This window comes from Pelodiscus sinensis, chromosome 1 (assembly GCF_052426305.1).
Source record: "Pelodiscus sinensis isolate ZL-2025 chromosome 1, ASM5242630v1, whole genome shotgun sequence".
Classification (NCBI taxonomy): Eukaryota; Metazoa; Chordata; order Testudines; family Trionychidae; genus Pelodiscus; species Pelodiscus sinensis.
This window is the reverse complement of record NC_143052.1, coordinates 136,617,549-136,644,348: the sequence shown is the minus strand read 5'-3', so window position 1 is coordinate 136,644,348 and position 26,800 is coordinate 136,617,549. Positions and strand designations below refer to the sequence as shown.

Sequence of the window (26,800 nt, the reverse complement as noted above, 5' to 3'; positions counted from 1 at the left end):
ACCTGGTCAGAGGCCAATCTCTATGTTCCCTGCTGGCTGCTCTCAGGTGACAGCCCCCATTCTTTGGGTGTGTCCTTGGCCCATTGAGAGCCATTGTTCCACAGGCTCGGCCCTGCCCAATGCTTAACCACATGCAGGGAAATCTTCAGTGTCCATACAAGTACATGCTAATAATTGCACACACAGACATTATACAAACACATGAACAGCGTACATAGGATTATCAGATAATAAGCTTCTATTCAATACCTCACATGGCCCCCTCCTATACCATTTTTGGGGCCAACACCCCCACCTATGGGTGCATCAGTGATCTGGCTGCTCCCCTCAAGATCCAGCAACGTGACAGAGGCCAACAGATGGCAAATGGGGAAACAGATTGGATACTGTGGTGCAAAGATTAAACAATCAGCAGACCCCTACGGGAAGTCTGATCAGCAAGGGATTCTTTCCTACAGGGAGAACCCCTCCTAGTCCCACTGTACCACTCAAAGATCCTAAATATGCATCTGGAGACACTGTGGTAATCAAACACCCCAGTTTGGGACTCGTGACCTCTCCAAACAGGCCACAAACCAGTCCCACAGAGCGCTTCAGCAACCTGCCTGAAGCCTCCCGAGCAAAACCCCTCCGACACCCCAGCAATATCCGTGCCCCAGATGGCCCCGGTCCCGTACACAGGTGGGGGGGTCCTAGCACCCAAACCCACCTACCCAGAACAAGTTCTGTCCGGTTCCAAGAACCAGCCACAGATGCCTGGTCAATTTACCCTCTGGATCTTACCCACAAATCACGCTGGGCCAATCCTTTAGCATCTAACAACTAAAGGTTTATTAACATAAGAAAGAAAAGCATGAGAGTAAGGTTATTAAAGTACAGTACGTTACATGCACCGAATCTCCCAGTTCTCGATGCAGGCTCTAGCAGAGATGTTGCAGCTGCTGGTTTAAAAGTTCTTATTGCACATCCTAAGATCAGGATGGGTTCACAGGTCTTCCGGGCTCTTCGACCCCTGCAATGCTGCCTCTGGGATGAAGTGCTGAGCTGAGAACAAAATGGCATCGACCACATGGCCTCTTTATACCTCCTTCCTGGCCTCTTCTGGTATGCAGCAGGTCACCTGGTCCTCAGCCTCTCTGTGTTCCCTGCTGGCTGCTCTCAGGTGACAGCCCCCATTCTTTGGGTGTGTCCTTGGCCCATTGAGAGCCATTGTTCACAGGGCCTTGGTAATTAGCATGTCCACAGGCTCGGCCCTGCCCAGTGCTTAACCACATGCAGGGAAATCTTCAGTGTCCATACAAGTACATGCTAATAATTGCACACACAGACATTATACAAACACATGAACAGCGTACATAGGATTATTAGATAATAAGCTTCTATTCAATACCTCACATGGCCCCCTTCTATACTCTTTTTGGGGCCAACACCCCTACCTATGGGTGCATCAGTGATCTGGCTGCTCCCCTCAAGATCCAGCAACGTGACAGGCCCATTATATATGGGAACCACAGAGAGGTGGGCTAGACTGCAAGTGGAGTGACTGTGCAGACAAATCCAATGACTGGTTTCATGTGCAGCCTCAGATGTTATAGGCTGTTTTATTGAGTGAGGACCAAGACACTGGGCTACAGCTACACTGCGGCACTGTTTTGAGATACTTCCGCTATCCTGAAATAGCGATTCTGCATTTTTGAAGCAAGCCCGTTATTTTGAAATATAATGAGCTCGCTATTCTGACATCTCTGTAAACCTCGTTCCATGAGCACCATACAGGGAATACAGCTTATTTCCTAATTTGATGCTATTTCAAAATTAACTGAAATTGCATAGCTTATTTTGAGCCAAGGCTGCAGGGTAGACATACCCTATGGCTACATCTAAACTGCCCCCTTTTGTGCAAGAAAATATGCAAATTAGGTGAAGTGGTGAATATCACTACACCTCATTACTGAGTCACCATTTTGTGCAAGGGGCTTTTGCGCAAAAAGGAGTCATCTACACAGTTCCTTTTTGTGCAAAAAACCACTCCTGTACAAGAGCCATTCTTCCTGGAAAAAACAGCAGAATGGCTCTTGCACAAAAGCCACTTGAGCTAAAATGGCATTAAGTATGCAAATGAGGCACAGCGATATTCAATGCTTCGCCTCATCTGCATATTTTCTTGATGAACAGTATGTGTTTTTCTTTAGCAAAGAGTATACATTTACAGCAACCTACCCTAGGAATGGGAGTGCAAGCAGCTGAATTGTGTTTTATCAGATTTAACACCAAAACTGTTAGCCTGTTAACTCAAAGAGAAATAATTCCACTTCAGGGAAGAGGGTAGGACAAAAGCAGTCACCTCTTCTCTTGGATCAGGTGTGGCCAACCTGAGCCTGAAGGAGCCACCATTTGGACATTGCCAAAGAGCTACAGTACTTCCCATCAGGTGCCTCCTCTCCATTCTCCAGCATCTATTGCCCATCAGCAACCCCACCCATCAGTGCCTCCTCTTCCTTCTTCGCACCGCCTGCCCACTGCAATCTGCTGTTTCATGGCACTCAGGAGGCTCTGCAGGGGCGGGAAGGAGTGAGGGTGCAATACACTTGGAGGAGGAGGCAGAGCCAGGATTTGAGCACTGGAAAGTTGGCACCTGAAGCTGCAGCCCTGGAGTTGGTGCCTGAGCAAGGAGCTGCATATTAACTTCAGAAGAGCTACAGGTTGGCCACCCCTGTCTTAGATCAACAGAGCCTTGTTGCTCTTGTTTATGTATGGAAGGCATTTAGCAAAGGCCACAAAAATTGGCCTTATGCCTTTTTGTTTTTTGTCTTATGAACGTTATATTTGTGAGGACGGCCAACAGAGTGAGATTTTTTGCCCTTTTTCCCAAAAGCATTTATTCTGCATCTTCTTTCTCTTTTTTTTTTTAACTTTAGAAATTCAGTTTTTCTGCCCTTGAAGATTCCATCAAGGAAGAGAGAACTACTAACATTGTGTCTTTACCTGAGCTCAGGGAATGGGGGAGGGAAGGAGGGTTTCCGGGCGGAAGGCAGTGGCACAGGAGTGATGGTGCTGAAGGGCTGGCTTGCTATGAAGCAACGGGGAAGCACTAAGGCAGGTGGAGGAGCGAGAGCAGAAGTGCTAAGGTCTGCAGAGCCTCACGGAGGAGGCCAAAGAGCAGCTGCCTGACCATTCAGAGACCTGGGCTCTTTCCTGTCATGCTGACTGGGTTGTCCCTTCACTTTTCAGCTGGGGACAGATGGCTGCATAACTAACATCATCAGCACCAAAACATTCAAGCTTTATCACGCCAGGATGTTTGGGTACCTTGAAGTGGAGGCGACTCTCACAGAGGCTGGAACAGGTAACGCTGCTGGGAAGGGAGACTGGAATATGGCTGGGGTAGCGGCAGGGGTTGCAGGCTGCCTTTGGGATGCCACTGGGAGAGCTGGTTCTATTGAATGGGAATCGCTGATGTCCCAGCATGAGACTCACTTCACCATCAAGTGAATGACGTTCTAAGAGTAGGTGTCCTGTCCAGGTGCTGGGTCTGCATCTGATCATTCAGGGCAGTTTCCTTGCAGCCATATCTCGCCCCAGCTCTGATTCCTGTCTCTTCTCCTTCTCCCTCCTTCAGGGGTGCAGATCACAGGCACGGACTACATTTCCATCTACCAGGCAAGGGAGTCACTGTGGTTTAAGAACGTGGACACCTACTACAAGAGGGGAATCCCTTTCTATGGAGAGGTAGGACAGCAAAGAGAGAATGTGCTAGGCAAAGTCTGGCATCACAGAAGTGACCCCTATTCCCCCTGGGAACCTGTCACTGGGAGGGGATCTGTGCAGACAAAATGACACGAGCCTTTTGGGGGCCAGAGAAGAAAGTATTTATACTGGGCAGGAAGGGTTCCAAGTCGCCTGAGCAGTGCAGGTTTCACAGATCAGCAGCCTGCAAAGGCCCTTCCTGGCCGGCCCAGGGAACAAGAGCCTGAGGTGAGGATTTGAATTTTGTTTCCCACTTGGTAGCATTTAACATTTTGGGGGCTGTGAACTGACCATCACTGGAGAGTCATGGGGCGGGGGGGCTTCCCTGAGAATAGTTTATACCTGATCCTGTATATAAACTCTTCCTTCTCCCCTCCACAGCAGGGCTATTCCTCCTTTGTCGCCCCGGGAAGCTCCACAGGGAATTTTCCCTTCCTGTGCTTCAGAGAAACAATACAAAATACCTTGGGCATGTATTTCAAATACACTTCACTGTTTGGTGACAACACCTGCTCTCTTCCCTGTAGCCTGCACCCAATAAATGGGGCCTTACCTGTCATGAACTCCCTGGGCATCTTTATTTGTTCAGATTCAGATGGAAAAAGAGGATGGCGTCCCTGCTGCCAATGAGACCATCAGGCTAACGCTCAACGAGACGTATGTGGCTAACTATATCACAAACGAGAATGGCACTGCTTGGTTTTCCATCGACACCTCCAAGCTCTTTGAGGCCAGTTTTACGTTGCGAGTAAGTAACTGAGAGAACTACAGGGAAAGGCTCCATTCCCCACAGGGTCATTCACTCATGGGAGGAGGGAGATCCAAGCTGGTATTCACATGGGAAATATTGTTCTGGTGAGTCCAGTGTGTGGGGAAGTGGCTAGTCTCTCCAGGGACACCTGCCTCCATGGGAAGAATACCAGAGGAGAAGGAAGGGAAAACTGTTTTTAGACGAACTCAGTGGGCTCGTTTTCATTTGGTTTCCCAATATGGATCCCTCAGCAACCGTGGACGTGTTCCTCTCAAAGGATGACACGAGGACAACATTCATCAGAGAAGATGATAATCAACTCACTTTCATATGGTGGTTTCAGCTGTCTGGCTCCCGCATTGTGTATCCATCTTCTAATTGTTTCCTTTCCCTGGGCACAGAGCTCTGCCGTCACTGGGATGAAATACCCCTCAGTGCCTGCTGCCCACCCACCCAGCTCCAATCTTTCCAGCTTGTTTTGCAGTTTGGTATTGGCCCTGCCTATGTGGTTGGTGCCTCCCTTGATTTTGTTGTTATCCCAATTTGATCCTGAGTCAAGTTGCAACAAAGAAACTAAAATGCAAAGTGGCCGTGCAGGAGACAGAGGTTATTGCTAGATTTCACTGTCACAAATACCTCTGGATACTGCAAGAGCAGCTGGCTAGCAGGTGGCGTGCATGCTGAGAGTGACACACTGCATCACTAAGACGTGGTGGGGCTCAAGCAACCCCAGTTCCTTCCTGCCTTCTCAGTGCAGAACCTGCCCCCTGCCTCTTCGTCTTGCTCTGTCCAACCTGGGTGCACTGATCTCCAAACGAACTGTGGTGTTACTGTGGCCCCTCTCCCTCCCTACGGGACTGCCCTAGACACACATCCCTAGGTACACACTCCTTTACTTTGCCCCAGCACGGGGAGAAGAGAGGTAGCAGCAAAGCCAGTCTATCTGGAACTGGTGCCATGATAGCTCTACAGAGTCCCCTAACAGCACATGCAGTGGTTGCCAGCCCTACAAGTGTAGCTAGTGACCTGCCTGCCCGTGCACACTGGAGAGACCTGCATAAGGTTAGCCTAGTTCGGCATGCGGCCTAGCTGGGCTGGACTTGCTGTGTGGGAATGTGCACACATGCTCATACTCCAAATACTGGTTGTGCTTTTAGACTGAGTAGCCCCTAAAGCCCATTCCCATTGCTTTACACAGTGTCTCTGAGCAACAGCTGCCAATGAACATTTCTGCCCCAGGTGCCTTTTGATGCTTTAATTCCTCTTCATAAAATCTTCTGTTTGCTTTTTCCTTTGTTCCGTGCCAGGCCACATATGCCATAGATGACTGTCGAGACCTTGGCCTGATGGATCCTTACACACCCGAGACCTCCCACTACGTCCGGCGCTTCTACTCCCGCACAAATAGCTTTGTGAAGCTTCAGCAGGTCCCAGAGGTGCTGAGCTGTGGCCAGGAGAGGAGGATCACGGTGCAGTACGTTTTGAATAAAGAGGGATACGGGGATGCCAGCCATGTGAACTTCTACTACCTGGTAAATGTTGGGTGCCTGCTCTGCTTCCTTATAAGCCTCTTTACCATTAGCCAAGGATGATTATAGATCAAGTCAGAAATCTGTAACCTGCCCCAGGCAGGGGGAAAAATCAGAATGGATCCATTGTCTTGTCAATGGGTTCCAGCAGGGCTCTGCCCATTTACTTCTGGAATGAATTAAACACTGATCTTATGTCAAGGCACTAAGAGAATGAGGGAGTGAAGAGCAGAAAATAACCACTAGAGGGACTCTTCCCCAGTCCCTAGTGCACAGGGCAGGGCTGAGGGGCACTGGCAGGGCTATGTGGGGAGCCCAGAGCTGGAATAGCAGAAAGAGAAGAGTTGCAGGGTAGGACTGGGGGCCTTGCTAGAGCTGTGTGTGAGGAATGGGGGGAAACTAGCATAGGATCTGCCTACAGTTATGTCTGACTCCTATGAGACTATCCATCCTTTGTTTTAGTGAGCCCCAAATTTCACGATACTGATCATTAATGAAAAGTAGATATGTACTAGCCCATTGAGACAGTTTGGACTTTACTGATCCAGCCTTTTGGTATCTCTTTGTGCCCAGGTAATGGCTAAAGGCAAAATTGTTCTCAACGGCCAACAGGAAGTCAGCATCAGCGGTGGTGAGTCTGAGATGTCAGGGTTGGAAAACAAAGATGTGAACACCAAAGAATATACATATTGAGTAAAATGGGCTAAAAATGGAGTACAGCAGTTGGTCGGAATCTGTTTCCATAAGATGTTAGGGTATGTCTACACTACCCCGCTAGTTCGAACTAGCGGGGTAGTGTAGACATACCCTTAGTTACTAGGCCTATCTCCCACATAAGTCACAAATCATGTGGTCCATCCTTTGGCATCAAAGCCAGATTAATCCCATTGTTCCTAAACTGAATGATTATCTGGGAGTGCCACAAAATGTCAATTTCTTTTTTCCTTCTCTTTGATTTCTCTTCAACGGGAATTTACAAAGTGTTCACTAGGACTCTTCACCATTCATAATCTGAAAGGTGTGAATGATCATCTAAGTCCCATGGTATGGTTTCTGATCCCGGATTGGAGATTGATCTGTCTCTTGTCAACATTAAGGCTGTGTTTACATTGGCACCCCTTTTCCGGAAAGGGGTGCCAATGTAGACGTAGCCTAAGTGTGTGCATGTTTTAAAAAATAAGAACGGCCATACTGGATCAGACCAAAGGTCCATCTAGCCCAGTATCCTGTCTGCCAGCAGTAGCCAATACCAGATGCCCCTGAGGGAGGGATCACAACAGGTAATCATCACATGACCCTCCCCTGTCTCCCATTTCCAGACAAACAGAGGCTAGGGACACCATTCCTACCCATCCTGACTAATAGCCATTGATGGACCTGACCTTCATGAATTTATGTGCCTTTTCTTTGAACCCTTTTGAAGTCCTAGCCTTCATCTCATCCTCTGGCAAGGAGTTTCACAAATTGACTGTGCTCCAAGTGAAGAAAAACTTCCTGTTGTTTGTTTTAAACCTGCTGCCTATTAATTTCATTTGGTGACCCCTAGTTCTTATATTGTGGGAATAAGTAAATAACTTCCTTAGTCACTTTTTCCACACCAGTCATGACTTCGTAGACTTCTTTCATATTTTCCCCTTCCCTCCAACCCCATCTTCTCTTTTCTAAGATGAAAAGTCCACGTCTTTTTAATGTCTTTTCATATGGGACCCATTGTAAACCCCTAATTATTTTTGTTGTCTTTTTTGAGCCTTTTCCAGTTCCAATATCTACTTTTTGAGATGAGGCGACCACATCTGTACGCAGTATTCAGGACGTGGGCATACCATGGTTTTATATAGAGGCAATAAGATATTTTCTGTCTTATTCTCTATCCCTTTTTCAATGATTCCTAACATTCTGTTTGCTTTTTTGATTGCCACCGCACACTGAGGCTATGTCTTGATTACAGGCTTCTTGCGCAAGAAGCTTTTTTCAGAAGAGATCTTCCAAAAATACTTCTTGTGAAAGAGAGCGTCCACACTGCAAAAGCGCATTGAAAAAGTGATGCACTTTTCCAGAAGATAGCATCCAGGCAGTCTGAACACTATCTCGCATGTAAGCAGTGATTGCTATGGAGAGAATGGCTACCAGGGCACATGTGCTTTTTCCTCTTCTCTTTTTCCCTCTTCTTCCGAAAAACTCCCTCTTCCCCATCCACACACGCCTTTTTGTGAAAGAGCTCTTCCACAAAAAGGCTTCTTCCTTGTAGAATGAGGATTACCAATTGTGCAAAAACCCTTCTGGTCTTTTGATTTCCTGTTGAAAAGACGTGCTTTCAGTGTAGACGTAACTTAAGCTTTGTCAGAAAAACAGCTATTTTTCCCACAAAACTCTGTAGTCTAGACATAGTCTGGGTGGATGTTTTCAGATAATTATCCACGATGACTCCAAGATCTGTCCCTTGAGTAGTTGTAGCCAAATTAGTCCCCATCATATTGTATGTATAGTTGGGATTATTTTTTCCTATGTGCTTTACATCACGTTTATCCACATTACATTTCATTTGCCATTTTGTTGCACAATCACTTAGTTTGGTGAGATCTTTTTGAAACTCCTCAGTCTGCTTTTTTTTCCCTGGTGTAACAGAAACACCTGTGTTGTGTGTTTCTCACCCCATTTCATCCTCCAGGTGCTGGAGTAATACATTAGTCCAGTGCAAATAAGACTATTTCCTTTTCATGACCATTGTAGCCAGCTACCATATCTCAGCTAAGGAACTTCTCCTAGAGGTAGAGTCTTGGTCTGCTGGGAGCTGAAGGTCCTGAGTTCAGTCTCTGTGGACAGTATTCTCATTCCTAGGGTGCACCAGACTTAGCACCCCCCCCCCACACACATTTTCCCACTCAGAAGTGAAGCTAAGAGAATTCCTATCTGACTGCAGCTCAGCTATCATCCTGCAAGGTGCCTGCTGCTCAGCATCTTCATGCTGGCAGCTGGTATTTCCCTTACAGAAGCTGTTTGAAGGCTGCTGAGAGCTGGGTCTCCCGACAGCCAGCCGTCTTGTTTTAAAGAGCTTTTAGCCTCCATGCAAAAAATGTCCGTTCATCCTCTAACACCCTGATTCCTGCTGTCTCTTCTCTTGGCTTTTCTTACTGCTGGCTCCATGTTCCTCCTGCAGCTCCCTATGACACGTTCTTCATCCCACTGACTGCCAGTGAGAAGCTGGCTCCCACTGCCCAGATACTGGTCTACACTGTGCACCCTGGGGGCGAGCTGGTGGCTGACAGCACCAGGCTCCAGATTGAGAAGTGCTTCAAGAATAAGGTGAGAGCTCCGCTGTCTCGTGAAGGCCCAGCCCAGTCACCACAGGCTTAGGGCCCGGAGAAGACAGGACTCCAGCCCTGCACTCGGGCTCCAGAAAGAAAAGAAAGTGCAAACGTATCTGGGAGACTGAACAAGTGAATGCTGAGGACTCACATGGGAAGCAGGGGAGGCTTGTGTGAGGGACATGGATAGATGTCAGGCACAGCAAGGGCTGCCCATAAAGTAGGGGGAGAGAGGAGCAGGGATGCTTTGCAGGGCCCTAGAAGAAGGACTCTGGGAGATTGTGTTTGATGGAGAGGCCTGCTCATCAGCTCTTCAGGAGCTTAACATTTACACGTTAATGTGATTTTCTGGAGGGGCTTCATTTCTCTGCTCAATTCCAGGTCCAGCTGCAGCTCTCTGAGACGCAAGGGCTCCCAGCCTCTAACGTCAGCCTACATCTTGCGGCTGCTGCCAACTCCTACTGTGCCTTGCGGGCCGTGGATCAGAGCGTGTTGCTTCTGAGACCCGAGCAAGAGCTGTCTGCTGACTCTGTAAGCCTTGCTGCAAACCTTCTCTTCTCTTTACCCACAGCTGTGCAGAATATTGTGCTTCCCCAGGGTGTGGGGTGGGGGGATTGTAGCTTAGCATGGCAGGGAAGTGCCAAGAAACAATTCTGAGATCAGCTTCATCACTGTGCTTCCAAAGAGCCTTTATTCAGCAACTGCACACTGGTATGATAGGATGTAGCTTGGGCCACGTACTTCCAGGAACAGAGAGAAATCTTCACTTGTACTGTAACTTATTACAACATTTTTATTACTGTTTTGCAACTTGTGACCGTCTCCTCTCAGTTCATAGGTAGTCTGTTGGCTGCAGGAGTGAACTTCTAACCCCGAGGTTCTATTCTTGCCATTGGACTGTGGGCTGACTTTCAGCAAGTCTCAGTGCCTCTGTCATGTCATCTGTGTAATGGGCACAATGACATTCATTTCCCTTTAAGTGCTTTGAAATCTAGGATACGTCTAGACTATGGGGGGGGGGGTGGATTTCGGGATACCACCAGTATTCAAAAAAAAAAAAAAAAAAAAACTCTGCCACATCCAAGGAACACATCTGCTCTTCCACTTTTTTTTTGCGGAAGAACAGACACGCTGTTTCGGAAGCCCTGTCTTCCTCATTCCATGAGAAAGAAGGGATCTTCCAAAAGAGGTTTTTTTTCTGACATTTGCCCAGTGTAAAAGGCCAAATGTCAGAAAAGCCTCTCCCAACAAAAGAATCTGAAAAAGGTACGCACAAAATGCAAAGCACATTTAGAATACCATTTTCCAGCAAAAACTTGAAGTTTAGACATAGCGCTACTGATGAAAAGCACAGTAGAAGAGGGAGGTGTTCCTCTTTTTATGTGGTAATACCTGAAATCTACTTCACTAGGGTCATTTCATGCAATTAACATTGGTATTGTCTAGGGAAGTAAGTAATTGTGTAAGAATGGCATCTTTTTTCTCAAGTGGGCTTGTTTGTTGAGCCTGATCCATAGCAATCACTTGAACCTTTCAGTTAATGTCAGGGGCCTTTGAATCGGGCTCCTTGTGTAGAAATGTTCAGGTTTATATCTAGTCACTTTAATAAGAAAAACATGTTTGCTGAGTTTTGCTCCCATGCACCCTGCAGTACCAGCACAGCTCACAATGAAGGTGATGGAGTCAATTCCTTCTTGAACATCACCAAGGGTGCATCTACACTGCACCCAGAGATTGAAATAAGCTACGCAAATTGCATAACTTATTTCGCGTCAATTTTGAAATAGTTTATTTCAAAATTTGGTACTGTCTACACAGCACTTTTAGGCTAAGTCTAAAATACACCCCTCTGTCAGCAGTGGGATGTAAATTAGACATTTCAAAAATGTAAATGAAGTGGGGAATTAACTATTCCGCACTTCATTTGCATAATCACGTCACAGCACTGTTTCAAACAGCGTCATTTTGAAACTGACACTTCTGTTTAAACACTTTTTTTTTTTACAACAGGGCATTTTTTCAAAAGATCCTGTACTCTGAAGTACAGGATCTTTCAAAAAATCACCCTGTTGTCGAAAAAAACGTGTCTAAACCACAGTTTCACTTTCAAAACAGCGCTTGTTCAAAACAGTGCCACGATGCACTTATGCAAATGAAGCGCAGGATATTTAATTTCTTGCTTCATTTGCACTTTCAAAACATCTAATTTACATCACTCTGCCAACAGAGGGGTGCAGTTTAGACAAAGCCTTATTTTGAAAACACCTGCTAGTCCATAAGATCCCCTGCTCCTCATGCAATGAGGTTTTCAGGAGCATCGGAATAGCAAGCCCATTATATTTCAAAATAATGGGTGCGCTCAAAAGAGGCAGAATAGCTATTTGGGGATACTAGAGGTATCCTGACATAGTGCTGCAGTGTAGATGTCACCCGACAGAATTGTTTGCTGAGTTCCAACCAGTCAGAGCAGTGCAAAACTACCACAAGCAATGGGCCTGCACAGATGTCACCAAAGGCCTGCACTGTCTGTATTACTGGAGAGGATGTTCAAGAAAGAGAGAATCCATCTTGATGTTCAGATCCCAGAGAATGTGTGGTGCTGGCAATCTGAGAAAAGAATCTGGAATTTGTTGGGAAACCATAAACAGAGCCCGGGCTACCATTTTTATAGAGTCACTTTTCAGAGACCCCTACCATAACAGAGGTGGTTTTCTCATCAAGTTGGAGCAAATTAGCACTGTGCACATGAAAGCAGAGAGTTGCATAAGCAGGGTGGTTTCTCCTTCACTGTGTTTCCTCTCTTACAGTTTTCCAAAGTCACTGTTAGTCCACCCTGTGTTCAGAGGCTGAGCATGTGAGTCTAACTCAATCTGAAGTGTCCCAGGATAGTTTTCTTACTGAGCTGAGGCACTTCTTCTATCTTTCTTAAAAGAAAAGTATCCAGTGTGGAGTTTGCTCATGCCCAGTAACTGCCAGTGGTGACACAGGAATTTACCCTTTTGAGACATTTTCTTGTGCTCACCAGATTTCATCCTCTCCCACCAGGTGTACAACCTGCTCCGTGTATATGACTATTATGGCTATTACTACAACGGGTACAACCTGGAAGATGGCTACATAGAGCCGTGCATCCCAGTCAAAGAAACCTTTTTCAATGGCTTATACTACGTGCCTGTGAGTGTTGCTTGTGACAGGGACGTCTATGAGGTTTTCAGGGTACGTATTCTGAATGTTCCCCTAATATTATTGCTATTGTATTGGCTCCAGAAAAGGCAAAGCTGGGGGGGTGAGGAAATGAAGGCGTAGAAGAACATGTCTCTGATCTTAAAGCCTTGCTCAGGCAATGTCTCTCCACTCTAGGGGGAAGGTGGATTCACTGGGAAAGTTTGTCATGTCTCAAGGGGTCCCCCAGTCTGCCCTTGTGGTGACTGTTGTTTAGATGGTTTCCTGAATTATGCTCAGTTATACTTATTGTGGTTGAGTCCACAGCAGGGTAGGGCATTTTCTAAAGAAGACACACTCACTGGCTATGTCTAGACTACACCTCTGTCGACAGAGAGATGTAGATTAGGCACATTGAAATTGCTCATGAAGTGGGGATTTAAATATCCTGCACTTCAATAGCATAAACATGGCCGCCACTTTTTCTCAAAACTGAGCTTTTTCAACCTCCCCCCCAAAAAACGGCAGTCTAGATGCAGATCTGTCAAAAAATAAACCCTTTTTCGAAAGATCCTGTAAACCCCTTTTTTTGAGGAAAACAGGATCTTTCAAAAAAGGGTTTATTTTTTGACAGATCCACATCTAGACTGCTGTTTTTTTTTTTTTTTTTTTAAAAAAGCTCCATTTCAAAAAAGCTGCAGCCATGTGTATGCTAATGAAGCATGGGATATTTAAATCCCCACTTCATTAGCGATTTCAACATGCCTAATCTATATCTCTCTGTTGACAGAGAGGGGTAGTCTAGACACAGCCTCTTTATGTCTAGACTACATGCCTCTGCCAACCAAAACATGTATATTAGACATACCGACATAGTCAATGAAGTGGGGATTTATGCACAAGGCATAAGCGATCAGTCAGCAAAGGCTTTCTTGCCTTGACTGCTGCTTCGTGCCAACAAACAGCTGAACGGGCACAATGTGGTGGCCATTTTTATTCTAATGAAAGGGGGATATTTAAATTCCCACTTCATTAACTATGTCAGTATGTCTAATATACATGCCTCAGTGGCAGAGGCATGTAGTCTAGACATACCCTAGGAAATGGAAAAGATTCAGATGAGACGGGCAACAAAAATGATCAATGGTATGGAACAGCTTCTGTCTGAGGAGAGAGTAAAAAGATTATGGCTTTTCAGTTTAGAAAAAGATATGACAGAAATCTATGAAATCATAAACTGTGTAGCAAAAGTGAATAGGGAAGTGTTACTTACACCCTTCACACAACACATAAATCAGGGGCTTTCTGATAAAATTCTAAATAGAAAGTTTAATACAAACAAGAAGAAGTGGGTTTTTTTCATACAGCACATAATTAACCTGTAGAACTCATTGTCAAAGGATGTTGTGATGACTAAAAATACAACTGCATTCCGAAAAGAAGTGGATCTGATGGAGGATAGGTCTATCAATGGCTATTAGTCAGGATGGTCAGGGACACAACTCAGTGCAGGGGAAAGCCCTAAATCTTCAACTGTCAGAAGCTAGCAGAAGATGGAGCAGATCAGCTATAATTGCCCTGTTCTAGTCACTCCCCTGAAGCTCTGGTAAAGGCCAGTATTGGAGACAGGATATTGGGCAATATGAACCCAATATGGCCATTCTTCTGTTCTTACAAAAAAGAAAAAAGAAAAGGGAAAAGTGTGCAGCACACAAGTGGAATGGGCAGGGAGATAGCTGTTGGTTCCAATTGTAGCTTCTATTTAGTGCACATAAATCACCCACAGATGCTCTAATGGTTAGTGGTTATTAGCAGGCTAATGCATTGTTGACTTGATGGTAACTGAGGGCCTTGAGGAATTGGATGACAAAAGTAATGACCTGGATTGAAATCCGAGCCCCACGGAATCAATGAGAGTTTTGCCACGGACTGCGGTGAGCCCAGGATTTCATTCTTGGTATTAGCTCAGCAGGGGTGTTCCATGTCCGGGGGGTGGCAGGGAGGCAGTTTCAGTGAAATTTGTCACAGATTCTATTAAGGTTTCTTGTATAGATGATTTTAAAAGATTGATAAATGATTAATTGATATTATTAAGCATGTGATGGACATGAGCAGTAAGTCATGTATGGTTATGAGAACAACAGAAGAAGGTTCTTTAAGTGCTTAAAATTCAAGGTTACAAGCAATTTATTTACTTGTTTAACTCTAACAATTTATAACAATCAATTAAAGTTTTATGAACACATTAATAATGCTTACTGATGTTGAATACGACAGAAGTGTGCAGTGATTTGGGAATGATTTGGGAATTAAAAGACTTAAGTTCGTCCAACTTTTTGCTCATCAATTACTATGCAGCAAGCTCTGTTTCTCAGACAGCCCTTAAATCTACATTTGCACCCCATGATAGTGCAGTGTCCCTCTTGCCGAGGAAACATGTGGCATGAATGGACTGAACTACTGCTAAGGAACAGTATGTAGGACAACTGAAGTTGTTTGGTTGTATATTCATACACAGCAATATAATTATTGTATTATTATTTATTCTAAGGATATGGGCTTAAAGGTGTTTACTAATTCTATAATACGGAAGCCAGTCCTCTGTCTGTATGATGACCGATGCTCAACATATTTCCGGCCCATGTATGGTGGTGCAGCTCCTCTTTATGAGGCAGCAGGTAATGTGTAAGGAATGAAAAGGGGGTGGCTTTGGAAATTGGAGACAGTTTTTTGCCTTCTAGTTCCAATCTGCCTGTACCTCAACCATGTCTTCTGTGTGTATGAACTGGCCAATCCATGGCCCAGCTTCTAAAGGAACATGTCTCCATGTCCGTGTGCCTCAGTGGGTGCCTCCTTGCTTTTTTTCTGAAATAAATGGCAAAAACACCTGCATGGAGTCTGATTCACTTTGTGTACAGGTGAAATTAGGGCAGCTTTGCAATGCTGTCTCTTTTCAGGAGACGATGAAGATTTCTAGGATTCCCTAGGGTAGATTCTAGTGTTCTTTGGTCCAGAGCCTATCCCAAGCTCATTACTGACTTAAAATCTGATCAAGGAAGTGTCAGAAAATAGAATAGGGCCTTTAATAATTTAGATGCCATACCCTATAGTATTTAGCATTCACATGGCATTTTACAGCTCTGAGGCTCAAAGCATTTTGCACAGTTTTATCATTATCCCTCTCTGTGTACCAGGAAGATGTGGAAATACCACAGATGACCTATGGACAAATTAAATCGTAGGGTTGGACAAGACCTCAGAAGGTCTTTGAGTCCAACTCCATGACTAAAGCAGGACCAATCTCAATTCAATCATCCCAGCCAGGGCTTTGTCAAGGTGGGACTTAACAACCTCTAGGGATGGAGATTCCATCACCTCCCTAGTTACCTATTCCAATATGTCACCACCCTCTTAGGGTATGTCTACACTAGCCCCCTAGATTGATCTAGGGAGGCTAATGAGGGCGACCGAAATTGCAAATGAAGTGCGGGATTTAAATATTCTGCGTTTCATTTGCATGTTCCCAGCCAGTCACCATTTTAGAAATTCACTAGCTCGAAGTAACTGCCCACGTCTACACGCAGCAGTGAAACGGGATTCCGAATTAAAGCCCTACATCGAATTAGCTGGTATTCCTCCTGCAATGAGGTTTACCAGCTAATTCGATTTCAGGCTTTAATTTGGAATCCCATTTCACTGCCGCATTTAGACACAGGCAGTTACTTCGGGCTAGTCAATTTCTAAAATGGCGACTGGCTGGGAACATGCAAATGAAGTGCGGGATATTTAAATCCTGTGCTTAATTTGCAATTTCAGTTGCCCTCATTAGCCTCCCTAGATCGATCTAGGGGGCTTGTGTAGACGTACCCTTAGGGAAATACTTTTTCCTAATATCTAACCTAGACCTCCGCCACTGCAAAGTGAGCCCTTTGCTCCTCACTCTGTCATCTGTCACCACTGAGAACAACCCCTCTCCATGCTCTTTGAAAATCCTCTTCAGGAAGTTGAAGGCTGCTATCAAATCCCCCCCTCACTCTTCTCTTCTACAGACTAAATGAGCCCAAATGCCTCAGCCTCTCATAGGTCATGTGCTCCAGTCCCCTAATCATTTTGGATGACTTCTGATGGACCCTCTCCAATGAGTCCACATCCTTTCTATAGTGGGGGGCCTAGAACTGGACACAATACTCCAGATGTGGCCTCGCCAGAGCCGAATAAAGGGTAATAATCACTTCTCTGGATCTGCTGGCAATGCTCCTCTTACCACAACCTAATATGCCATTAGCATTCTTGGCTACAAGGGCACATTATAGACTGTCATCCTTCTCATCCATTGTAATCCCCAGGTCCTTTTCTGCCAGATTGCTGCTTAGCCAGTCAGTCCCCAGCCTGTATCAGTGCTTGGGATTCTTCTGTCCAAAAGGCAGGACTCTCCACCTCTCCTTGTTAAACCTCATCAGATTCTTTTGGGCCAACCCTCCAATTTGTCTAGGTCAATCTGGCCCCTATCCCTGCTCTCCAGCATCCTGGTCATTAATAAAGATGTTGAACAAAACTGGCCCCAGAACCAACCCTTGGGTCACTCCTATTGTTACGGATCACCAACCAGGCATGGAGGCTATGATCACTACCATGGAGCCCGCTAAACTAGCCAGCTTTCTATCCACCGTACCGTCCATTATTAGATCAATTTTTTTTTATTTTGCTGGCAAGAATACTGTGGAACACTGTATCAAAAGCTTTTCTAAAGTCAAAGTGTGTTATGTCCACTGCCTTCTCCATGTCTACAGAGCCAGTTAACTCATCATAGAAGGCAACCAGATTGGCCAGGCACGATTTGCCTTTGGTGAATCCATGTTGCCCATTAAGTCCCTTATGACCCAAGAAACCCTACACCTTGGCAGAAGGTAAAAGCAGGTGACCCCTGTAGTCCCTTCTAAATTAGAGTTCTATGATCTGTCACTTGTTCAATACAACAAGTAGGTCAGTGTCAGAGCTGAGAACAGGACATAGAGATCCACTTCCAGTTCTGTGCTTTAACCAACTGAAACACAGTAGCCCTCCCATGAGGATGATAGTCAGAGGCAATTATGAGTCACTGTCTCATTTCTAAATACTGTACTGATCAGAGTCTTAGATAGGTCCCATTGGGTCTTGGTAGGGAATGCAGGGCCAGAAGTCATCTCTACATCCCTTGCCTCACGTTTTGCTACAGGGCCTGGTTTAGATCACAGGAAATATGTCTCTCCAATTACTCTAACTAGCCAGTGGACATGGCTAATTTTCCAACAGGAAAAAAATGGAAAATACTTTCCAAACCTTCCTGTTTTCCAACTAGAAACCAATGAAAAGATTTCAGAAATTGGGGGAAACCATTGCAACTTGGAAAGTAGAAAGTAGTTTCCCCCCTCCCATACTTGCTTATTTTTTTAGAATTTTCCTGCAAGAAAAAAAGTATTTCCTTAGTAAGAGAAATCCCATAGGGAAGAAACCCTGTATTGCCTCAACTCAGACATGCTCAGTGGATTCCAGGCACATCCCATTAGATATTGTTACCCATCCCACCTTATATGACACTTTTACCATAAATACAACTCCTTTCTTTGGCTCTAGGTGGCAGAATGACTAAAAATGGTGTGATAACATCAATTCGAAAATTCTTCCCGGAGACCTGGATTTGGGATGAAGTTTCCACTGAGTGAGTGTTCTTCTGTTCTCTCATTGTCTATTTGTAAAACCAACACAGGTTATTTGGGGTTTGATGTACCTTTGCTGGCCTGTCCAACCACGTTTGCCATCCAATGAAAGTGATCATGAATTATCATAATCATTATGAGATTCTTATGAAACAGGAGGTGTAGCGAGATTGGGAAAAGGAGTTGGAAAGATGCAGAAAGCTCTCTCATGAGGGGAAGGATCTCATGGAACGGTGTTTGACTTCAGATCCTGCTTAGACAGCAATGTACAGAACTTAGCTGATCATCTTGCAAGGGCTGGAGGTTCCCATTCCAGTTCTCTAATTCAAATGCAACGTCTGTGACCCTCAGTTCTGTCGTCACTCTAATGGCTGCACAGTCCACTGTGAGCTGTCTTGTAGCTCTTGTGTTTACATTCCAAGACATTGTAAAACTACTAATGGTGGTTTGTAACCTGTCTATACCAAATCACTAGAGGATAGCTAATGTGACACCAATATTTAAAAAGGGCTCTAGGGATGATCCAGGCAATTATAGGCCTGTAAGTCTAACATCAGTACCAGACAAATTAGCTGAAACTCTAGTGAAGAACAGAATGGTCAGACACAGAGATGAGCATAGTTTGTTGGGGGAAAAGCCAACATGGTTTCTGTGAAGGGAAATCACACCTCACTAAGGGTATGTCTACACTACCCTCCTAGTTCGAACTAGGAGGGTAATGTATGCATACCGCACTTGCTAATGAAGCCCGGGATTTGAATTTCCCGGGCTTCATTAGCATAAGCGGGGAGCCGCCATTTTTAAATCCCCGCTGCTTCGAACCCCGTGCAGCGCGGCTACACGGGGCTCGAACTAGGTAGTTCGGACTAGGGTGCCTATTCCGAACTACCGGTACACCTTGTTTCACGAGGAGTAACGGTAGTTCGGAACAGGAACCTAGTCCGAACTACCTGGTTCGAGCCCCGTGTAGCCGCGCTACACGGGGTTCGAAGCAGCGGGGATTTAAAAATGGTGGCTCCCCGCTTATGCTAATGAAGCCCGGGAAATTCAAATCCCGGGCTTCATTAGCAAGTGCGGTATGTATACATTACCCCGCTAGTTCGAACTAGCGGGGTAGTGTAGACATACCCTAATCTACTAGAGTTCTTTAAGAGGGTTAACAAGCAGACAATCCCAAGGGTCATTATCAGTGTAGCTGTTACCGTTCACCCTCAACAGAAAGAGTTGTGGATGGCTTTGTGTGGCCTTTACCACAGTTTGGATCTCAGGTTCCAGTGCCTATACTGTGGTAGAGGGCAGCAGAGTCTCACTTAATTCGAAATAGTTAATTTGAATTAAGCTAATTCGAAATAACACATCTATACACAAAAACTATTTTGAAATAGAATTTTGCTATTTCGAAATAGTTCGTCCACACTGAGTGGACCCTCAACCGAAGTTAAGGCTGGCTGGAACCAGTGCCGGCAGGGCACCAGGTTAGGACTTAATGTTTGGGGCTGCTGCCTGAGGCTAACTGAGTGCCGTGCTTAAAGGGACCTGACCCCCACCCCGGACAGACAGTTCTCAGGGTTCCCCGCTTGCTTGTCTACCTCGATGAGGGACAGCAAAGCAGTCTTGTCTTGGAGTGCCCTGAGTGCCCATACTCAGGACACCACAGCACTCGACCACATGGAGCCAGAGTTGCCATCAACCCAGTTGCACTTGCTACAGGCTGCCATCCAGGGGGGTATATTGGGGGGCTGTTAGGATCCAGGAGGCCCTGAGGGAGAGTGTCCAGCCCGAGAATCCCTTTCCTCAGAGCCTCCCTGGTCCTCCCCACTGGGGTCTTGTGCCCCATTCCTCCCTCATGTCCTTCCACTTACCCCTCCCTAGCCCCCCTTCCTGATGTCAAATAAAAGACACCACGTATGTTCAAAAATAGAAACTGGGTTTATTGAACCAAACTGAGGGGAGGGGGGAATGGACCTCTGGGGAGACTAGGAAAAGGAGGTGGGAGAGGGAAAGAGAGAGGGTGGAAGAGGAGAGGGGGAAACCTGGAAGGAGGGAACTGGAAGGGGGAAGCAAACGGAAGAAGGGGGAGGGGAAGCTCAGGGCTCAGGGTTGGGGTTCTCAACAACTTGACTTTCATGATAACCTGTTCCTGGGTTCGCATGTGGCCTTTGGTGGCCAGGCTGGCAGCTATCCTGCCATAGGTGGCCGCATTCCTCTGTCTAGTGCGGAGATCATGGACATTGGGGGCATCCCCCCAAACCTGAATAAGATCCATGATCTCCACCCTGGACCAGGAAGGCGCCTGCCTGCTCCAGCCCCTGTCAGGTTCCTGGGAGCTGGCAGACTGCTCCTGGGGAGCGGTGGAGGGCTGGCTGCCAATGGATTTCTGGCTCATGTTTTGGGGCTACTGGGTCAGGGGCCCCGGTGGCCACTGCTGGCTGGGCTGGCAGGCTTGGAGCTGGCACAGGCACTGTGGCAAGGGTCTACCCCTTTAATGGCTCTGGGGTTGGGGGAGAGGAGAGTAAGTTTTCCTGGTTGTGCCCAGATTGGCCACCAGGGCTCCCTGGGAGGGGCCGGAGGCCCTCTATTTCAAATTAAGTGTCTACACAGCACTTAATTCAAAATAGCTATTTCAAATTTGGTGTTACTCCTCACAGAATGAGGTTTACCAAATTCAAAATAAGAGCTCTGCTATTTCGAATTTATTTTGAAATAGTGGTATGGCTGTGTAGATGCTATTAAAGTTAATTCGAAATAACTGCTGTTATTTCGAATTAACTTTGTAGTGTAGCATACCCTAAGAGACTCTGCAAACCGCAGGAGGAGAGGTGCAACCTCCCCATCTAGCCAGAATATTGGAACACCGGCCACTTAGGACAAGTCAGCCCCCCTCATCAAGGTATCTGCTTCTTTCCTGCCTCAAGAGCTAAACCCATCTTTAAGAGAGTCTCTGAGGGTTTGTCTACACTACCACCCTAGTTCGAACTAGGGTGGTTAATGTAGTCATACGAACTTGCAAATGAAGCCCGGGATTTGAATTTCCCGGGCTTCATTTGCATGTTGCCGGGCGCCGCCATTTTTAAATGTCCGTTAGTGCGGACTCCGTGCCTGCGGCTACACGCGGCATGAACTAGATAGTTCGGATTAGGCTTCCTATTCTGAACTATCTGTACACCTCGTTCCACAAGGCGTACAGATAGTTCGGAATAGGAAGCCTAATCCGAACTGTCTAGTTCGTACCGTGTGTAGCCATGGGCACGGAGTCCGCACTAACGGACATTTAAAAATGGCGGCGCCCGGCAACATGCAAATGAAGCCCGGGAAATTCAAATCCCGGGCTTCATTTGCAAGTTCGTATGACTACATTAACCACCCTAGTTCGAACTAGGGTGGTAGTGTAGACATACCCTGAATGACTGCCCAGTACTCAAGGAAGGTTTTGTAATGTGACTACTTTCCAGGCCTCTATGAACTCTCATATATTACCCAGCTCCAAGCCCCTGGAATCTGATAGTTCACTGCTGGAACTTTATAGCTTCAAAGGCTGTTTGTTTAAAGGGCAAAAAGGGTTAGGAAATACTTTTTTTTATTTTCAGCACCAAGAAAAACTGTGGGTTGCTTTCAGCATTCTCCCATGGCTGCCAATAGAATCTGCAACAAAAAAGCAAGGAAAAGGGCCTAAAAACTATTGATCTTGAGTGTGCATATTTCTGTGGTTTAATGTCACCCATCCAGTGCCATGTCTGATTTGTGGGTATGGATATTTGGGGTTACAAAACTACAGCATTCTTTTGTGTTTCTTTTTTTTTTAAACCAATCCCCTACTTTTCTAATTTTTTTTTTTAAAAGAGCAACTTCAACATCCTTACAAGGGCTCTAACACTGTGGTCACAATTATGAATTTCAGCTGTACCTCCAAGCTAACCACATTTTCTGAGTAGGGAGTGGGGTATCCTGTGAAGTGGGAAAGGAGAACATGGTTTCAGAGTCTCTCCTATTGATTCTCTGTAAAATACCCGGTGAATGATCCAATTCTCTTCTCACTTTGTCTCTTGCACTTTTAGTTCCAATGGAAAGGCCAGTGTCTCATTCACCATCCCTGACACCATCACAGAATGGAAAGTCAGCGCCTTCTGCCTGGAAAAGGAGGCTGGGTTTGGCATAGCCCCCTCTACCTCCCTCACAGCCTTCCAGCCCTTCTTTGTCGATCTGACCATGCCCTACTCCATTGTCCGAGGGGAAAAGTTTAATTTAATAGCCAATGCCTTCAACTATTTGGACAAATGCATCGAGGTACAGTATGGCCTTACCCTGTCCTTCCTGAGCCACTCTCAGTCGTGTTTCCAGCAGGAGTTACCTCTTGCAGCTAGAGCAGAAAGCAGCAGTGCAGAGCGAAGCATTCCCAATCTCATTCCAACCGCTCAGCCTTCTTTGCACTGGCTTCCTACACAGTGATGGAGTAAAATGCAGGACAATGTAGCACTTTAAAGACTAACAAGATGGTTTATTAGATGATGAGCTTTCGTGGGCCAGACCCACTTCCTCAGATCAAATAGTGGAAGAAAGTAGTCACAACCATATATACCAAAGGATACAATGTGTGTGTGGGGGGGAGGAGGGGGGGGGGGGCTATGCTGGCTCTGTCTATTGACTGATGCTCTATCCTTCAGTGCAGACAGACCATAGCATAAATGAGAACTCATTCTGAGAGGTATCTACATCCTGCTACTGTCCTCCTTGCAGGAGTCTGTCCTTTGGCATTTGGTGTTCTCAAAGCACAAGACAGAATTTTCATGGCAGCATGGCCCATGCAGCCAGTTAGTGCACAGCATGCTAGTGTGCTGTAGATTCATACCATGGCTTGCCAGGTACTGCCTCACCATGTAGACAACCATCAGAGGTCATTGGCCAGGGTATTGGAATAAGTCATTCTGAAAAGTATAGTTTACTTTCTACTTGAATGGTGTCTGTAGACGTGCCTAAGGGCCGGAGACAGGGTTTATTATCACCTCTGAAGAATGCCCCATCCCTCCTACATGTGTTGTACCTCTCTGCCCCAGGATGGCTCAGTGGGTACAGGGCAGAATCAGTCTCTGGAGGAAACCAGCAGCCCCTCTTCTTATGCCTCATGCTGGCACTCAGAACAGCCAGTGAAATATTATTTTGTCTCCCTCTCTCAGGTCACTACCATCCTGAAAGAGTCCAAGGATTACAAGATAGAGCCTGTTTCCCCAGGAGGCAACACTGCAAGGGTGTGTGCCAACGAGAGGAAAACCTCGTCCTGGACTATTATCCCCCAAAAACTGGGTAAGTTTCTTTGCCTTTGTCATTCTCAAGGCCACTGCTGGTTTATCCAATCACCCAGGTCTGGATTACCCAATAGGCAGACTAAGCATGTGCTTAGGGCACAAGCAAACCAGGGGCATAAAAAAAGATATTTTATGGTATAGTATTGTTTTTATTTTGAATTACATATGGGGGGCACCATAAACTTTTCAGTGCTTAGGGCCTCTAAAGGTCTTAATCTGGCCCTGCAATCACCCACCCGCTGACCTATGGACAGGAACTTCTGGAAAGTTCTGCTAGCCATACAAGACTTCACTGAAGCAGCTCTGCTGATCTCCCCTGCCTCAGTATTGGCAGGCACGTGACAGTGAAGTAAGCCCCTGTATTCTACCGCTTTTTGTTCCCAACATTTCAGTCCTCCTATGCTCCAGGAAAGACCATTCAGCTCATCTGATTTTATGTGACACATCTTCAGGATTCTACGGCTATGTCTACACTGGCATGATTTTCCAGAAATGCTTTTAACGGAAAAGTTTTCCATTAAAAGCATTTTCGGAAAAGCACGACTAGATTGGCAGGATGCTTTTCTGCAAAAGCACTTTTTGCGGAAAAGCGTCCGTGGCCAATCTAGACGCGGTTTTCCGCAAAAAAGCCCCAATCGCCATTTTCGTGATCGGGGCTTTTTTGCGGAAAACAGTACTGTGCTGTTTAGACTGGCCCTTTTGTGCAAAAGACTTTCAGAAAAAGACTTTTGCCCGAACGGGAGCAGCATAGTATTTCCGCAAGAACACTGACGAACTCATGTAAGATCGTCAGTGTTCTTGCGGAAATTCAAGCGGCCAGTGTAGACAGCTGGCAAGTTTTTCCGCAAAATCATCTTACCAGTCTAGACACAGCCTACTTGTCCTGGATTTCTGTACATAACCCCACCTCTGCCCAAACCTGGGAACTTGCTCCTTGTTAACAAAGAATTTTACATGCTCTTTAAACACTCTTAGCTCACTGAAACCCACAGCAGAAATAGAAAATTTACATGAAAGCACCCAAATTCAGAAATCTTTCAATAACAACAAAGTGTGCCAGAAATATTGAACTAGATCCTGATATAAATTGGCTCCATTAGCTACAGTAAAGTCCAAGCTAAGAATCTGCCTCTAAGTTTTCAATATTTTCTTTCCAAATGTAGACTTTACGTTAAATGGCTTAGAGTTTTGTTATGTGTAGAATGTTGGAAGTGTAACATGATTTTTTAACTTACAAAGACTTCCCCCAAAGGGATCTTCATTGTGGTCCAAATTTTATACAAGGATCTTTTGTAAAATCCAAAAAATATAAACAAGAGATCATTTTACTTCAATCTTGCATTCAAAAAGCCTGGTGTGTAAAGAATTTTATCGACTCTATAGTGTAATTGTGAACTCTCTAAAGCCAAAATAATTTTTCTATCCAAAATTACTGCATGGTAAAGTGCAGGCTTGTAATAGATTTCTAGCTGCAAAGGTAACAATAGAAAAGCTTCTGTGTCTCCAGAGTAATAGGATTTTTGTTAAGTTACATTTTGTACTGATTACAAAGCTTTTGGCATCATTTTCCAATTTCCACATTGCTGGTACTTGCAAAGGGCTCGGTGAAGTTCTGCCAAGCTGCCCTGTAAGTGTCAGAGACAAGATTCACCAATAGTAGTTTATTCTATCTGTGATGAACTGCAACAGTAAAAGCAATGACCAGAATTCATATACACTATTGGCTGCTTTGGAAGGGAGGGAATTTCCCAGAATTCCTTCAGGCCAGCCAAGGAGGAGTGAATATAAAAGCCTAGGATTACATTGGCATTAAATTAATTTTCTTTCTTGAAATCGGGGGTTTCTTTCAGGCAATGTGAGCTTTACCGTTACTGCTGAAGCAAGGTCGATCGATGCATCTCAGGAGCAAAGACTGGAACGCGTGGACACGGTCATCAACCTGTTGTTAGTCGAGGTATAATAAAAGATGGTGTCTCTGGGGTATGCTTCTCTTTAAATTTTATTTGACTCTCTCTCACTAATCTCAGAGGGGGAGCCGTGTTAATCTGTAATTGAAAAAACTTAAAAAACAGTGAAGAATCCTGCAGCACCTTAGAGAACAAAAAAACACGTAGCTGGATCATGAGCTTTCGTGAGCACAACCCACTTCTTTAGATGAATGGAGTTAAGCGGGTTCAGGTTCCAAATAAATAGCAGAGAAAGAGAAGGGACACGGAGGGAAAGGAGAGGAGAAAAAATGGGAAAAGAACAGTCAGTTATAGTGTCTGTGCTTAACGAAACTCTCCCTCTCAAAGCATCTAGTGAAAGCATCAACTCCGGGTCTAACACAAGCTCTATTTTTCTCACCTGTCTAGTGCTAAGCTATGTGTAAAGGCAGTTTAAGAGAGTCCCTGAGACTGATGCAAATGCTGTCCTGGGAAGCCCATGGAATACATGTGATACTCAGAGGAAGTAACAATCCTGTGGCATCTAACATGGCTTCCCCTCTGATACTTGTCAGAGGACGTAGTGGGCCAGGCTGCAATCCACACAGGAGTTATGGCATCAAAGTTCAACCCACTCTCTCCAAACTAGTTGCCAAACACTGCACCAAAATGGCCTCTGCTGGAATTTCACTGTCCCACATATTTTGTGATAGGCTTCACTTGCTTGGATTTGGCTGTCGTTCAAGCCGTACATCCATGCACGTCTAAAGAAACCACCTTCTATAGTCACCAGAGCCAGAGCCAGAGCCAGGCATCTCCATCACTAAAACCACAAGCTTTTCTACCTGAGTATCTTCTTTGGCTGTCCCCTGTCCCTCAACAGAGGGTGATGAGATATGGTTGCAGGCACATAGCCAGGGTGGTGCAGAGTGGCCATCAGTCCAGCTGGAACTGAGAATAGAATTTGCATTACTAGATGGCATCTGGCATATTATTGCAGCCATGTCTGCAACCAGACACTCATGGGGCCAATTTGTCTTTTCTTAACACCTGTGGAAGCCTAGGGAATTCTGTGGGGAAGAGATGATCTCAGACTTTGGGGAAATTCTTTTCTATACATTTGATGCCTTTGGCCCATTTCTGTAAGAATGCTGCAGGGGTGAAGAGAAAGGGGCAGAACTTGTCATGTGAAGTGTCTGACAGTCGCTGTACCAGAGAAAGCTGGAGCTGTGCCTAGCTCTCCTCCTCAGCTGTGAATTTCTCCTGCCCACTTCCCCGCTGCTTTCCTGGAGGAGGGGAATAGCACACAAAGGGCCAACGCTGTTGGCTACCAAGAGAAGGAGGGAGTGATTCCCCACCGCCCCGGATTGGAAGGGCAGTCACCT

The 26,800-nt window shown here is 45.6% G+C and overlaps 1 protein-coding gene across 1 annotated transcript in view; it reads left to right on the top strand.

The window, feature by feature from the left end:
- The window catches only part of LOC102459099 (ovostatin-like), a 68,499-nt gene that overhangs the window by 23,864 nt on the left and 17,835 nt on the right, over positions 1 to 26,800 (top strand). The window contains exons 9-21 of the mRNA XM_089771778.1: positions 3,232 to 3,346; positions 3,620 to 3,729; positions 4,337 to 4,495; positions 5,806 to 6,030; positions 6,601 to 6,658; positions 9,185 to 9,330; positions 9,714 to 9,863; positions 12,378 to 12,548; positions 15,046 to 15,172; positions 18,108 to 18,192; positions 22,246 to 22,474; positions 23,362 to 23,488; positions 25,341 to 25,444. Of these exons, the coding sequence (XP_089627904.1) occupies positions 3,232 to 3,346; positions 3,620 to 3,729; positions 4,337 to 4,495; positions 5,806 to 6,030; positions 6,601 to 6,658; positions 9,185 to 9,330; positions 9,714 to 9,863; positions 12,378 to 12,548; positions 15,046 to 15,172; positions 18,108 to 18,192; positions 22,246 to 22,474; positions 23,362 to 23,488; positions 25,341 to 25,444 (1,806 nt within the window). The remainder of the gene's footprint in view (positions 1 to 3,231; positions 3,347 to 3,619; positions 3,730 to 4,336; positions 4,496 to 5,805; positions 6,031 to 6,600; positions 6,659 to 9,184; positions 9,331 to 9,713; positions 9,864 to 12,377; positions 12,549 to 15,045; positions 15,173 to 18,107; positions 18,193 to 22,245; positions 22,475 to 23,361; positions 23,489 to 25,340; positions 25,445 to 26,800) is intronic.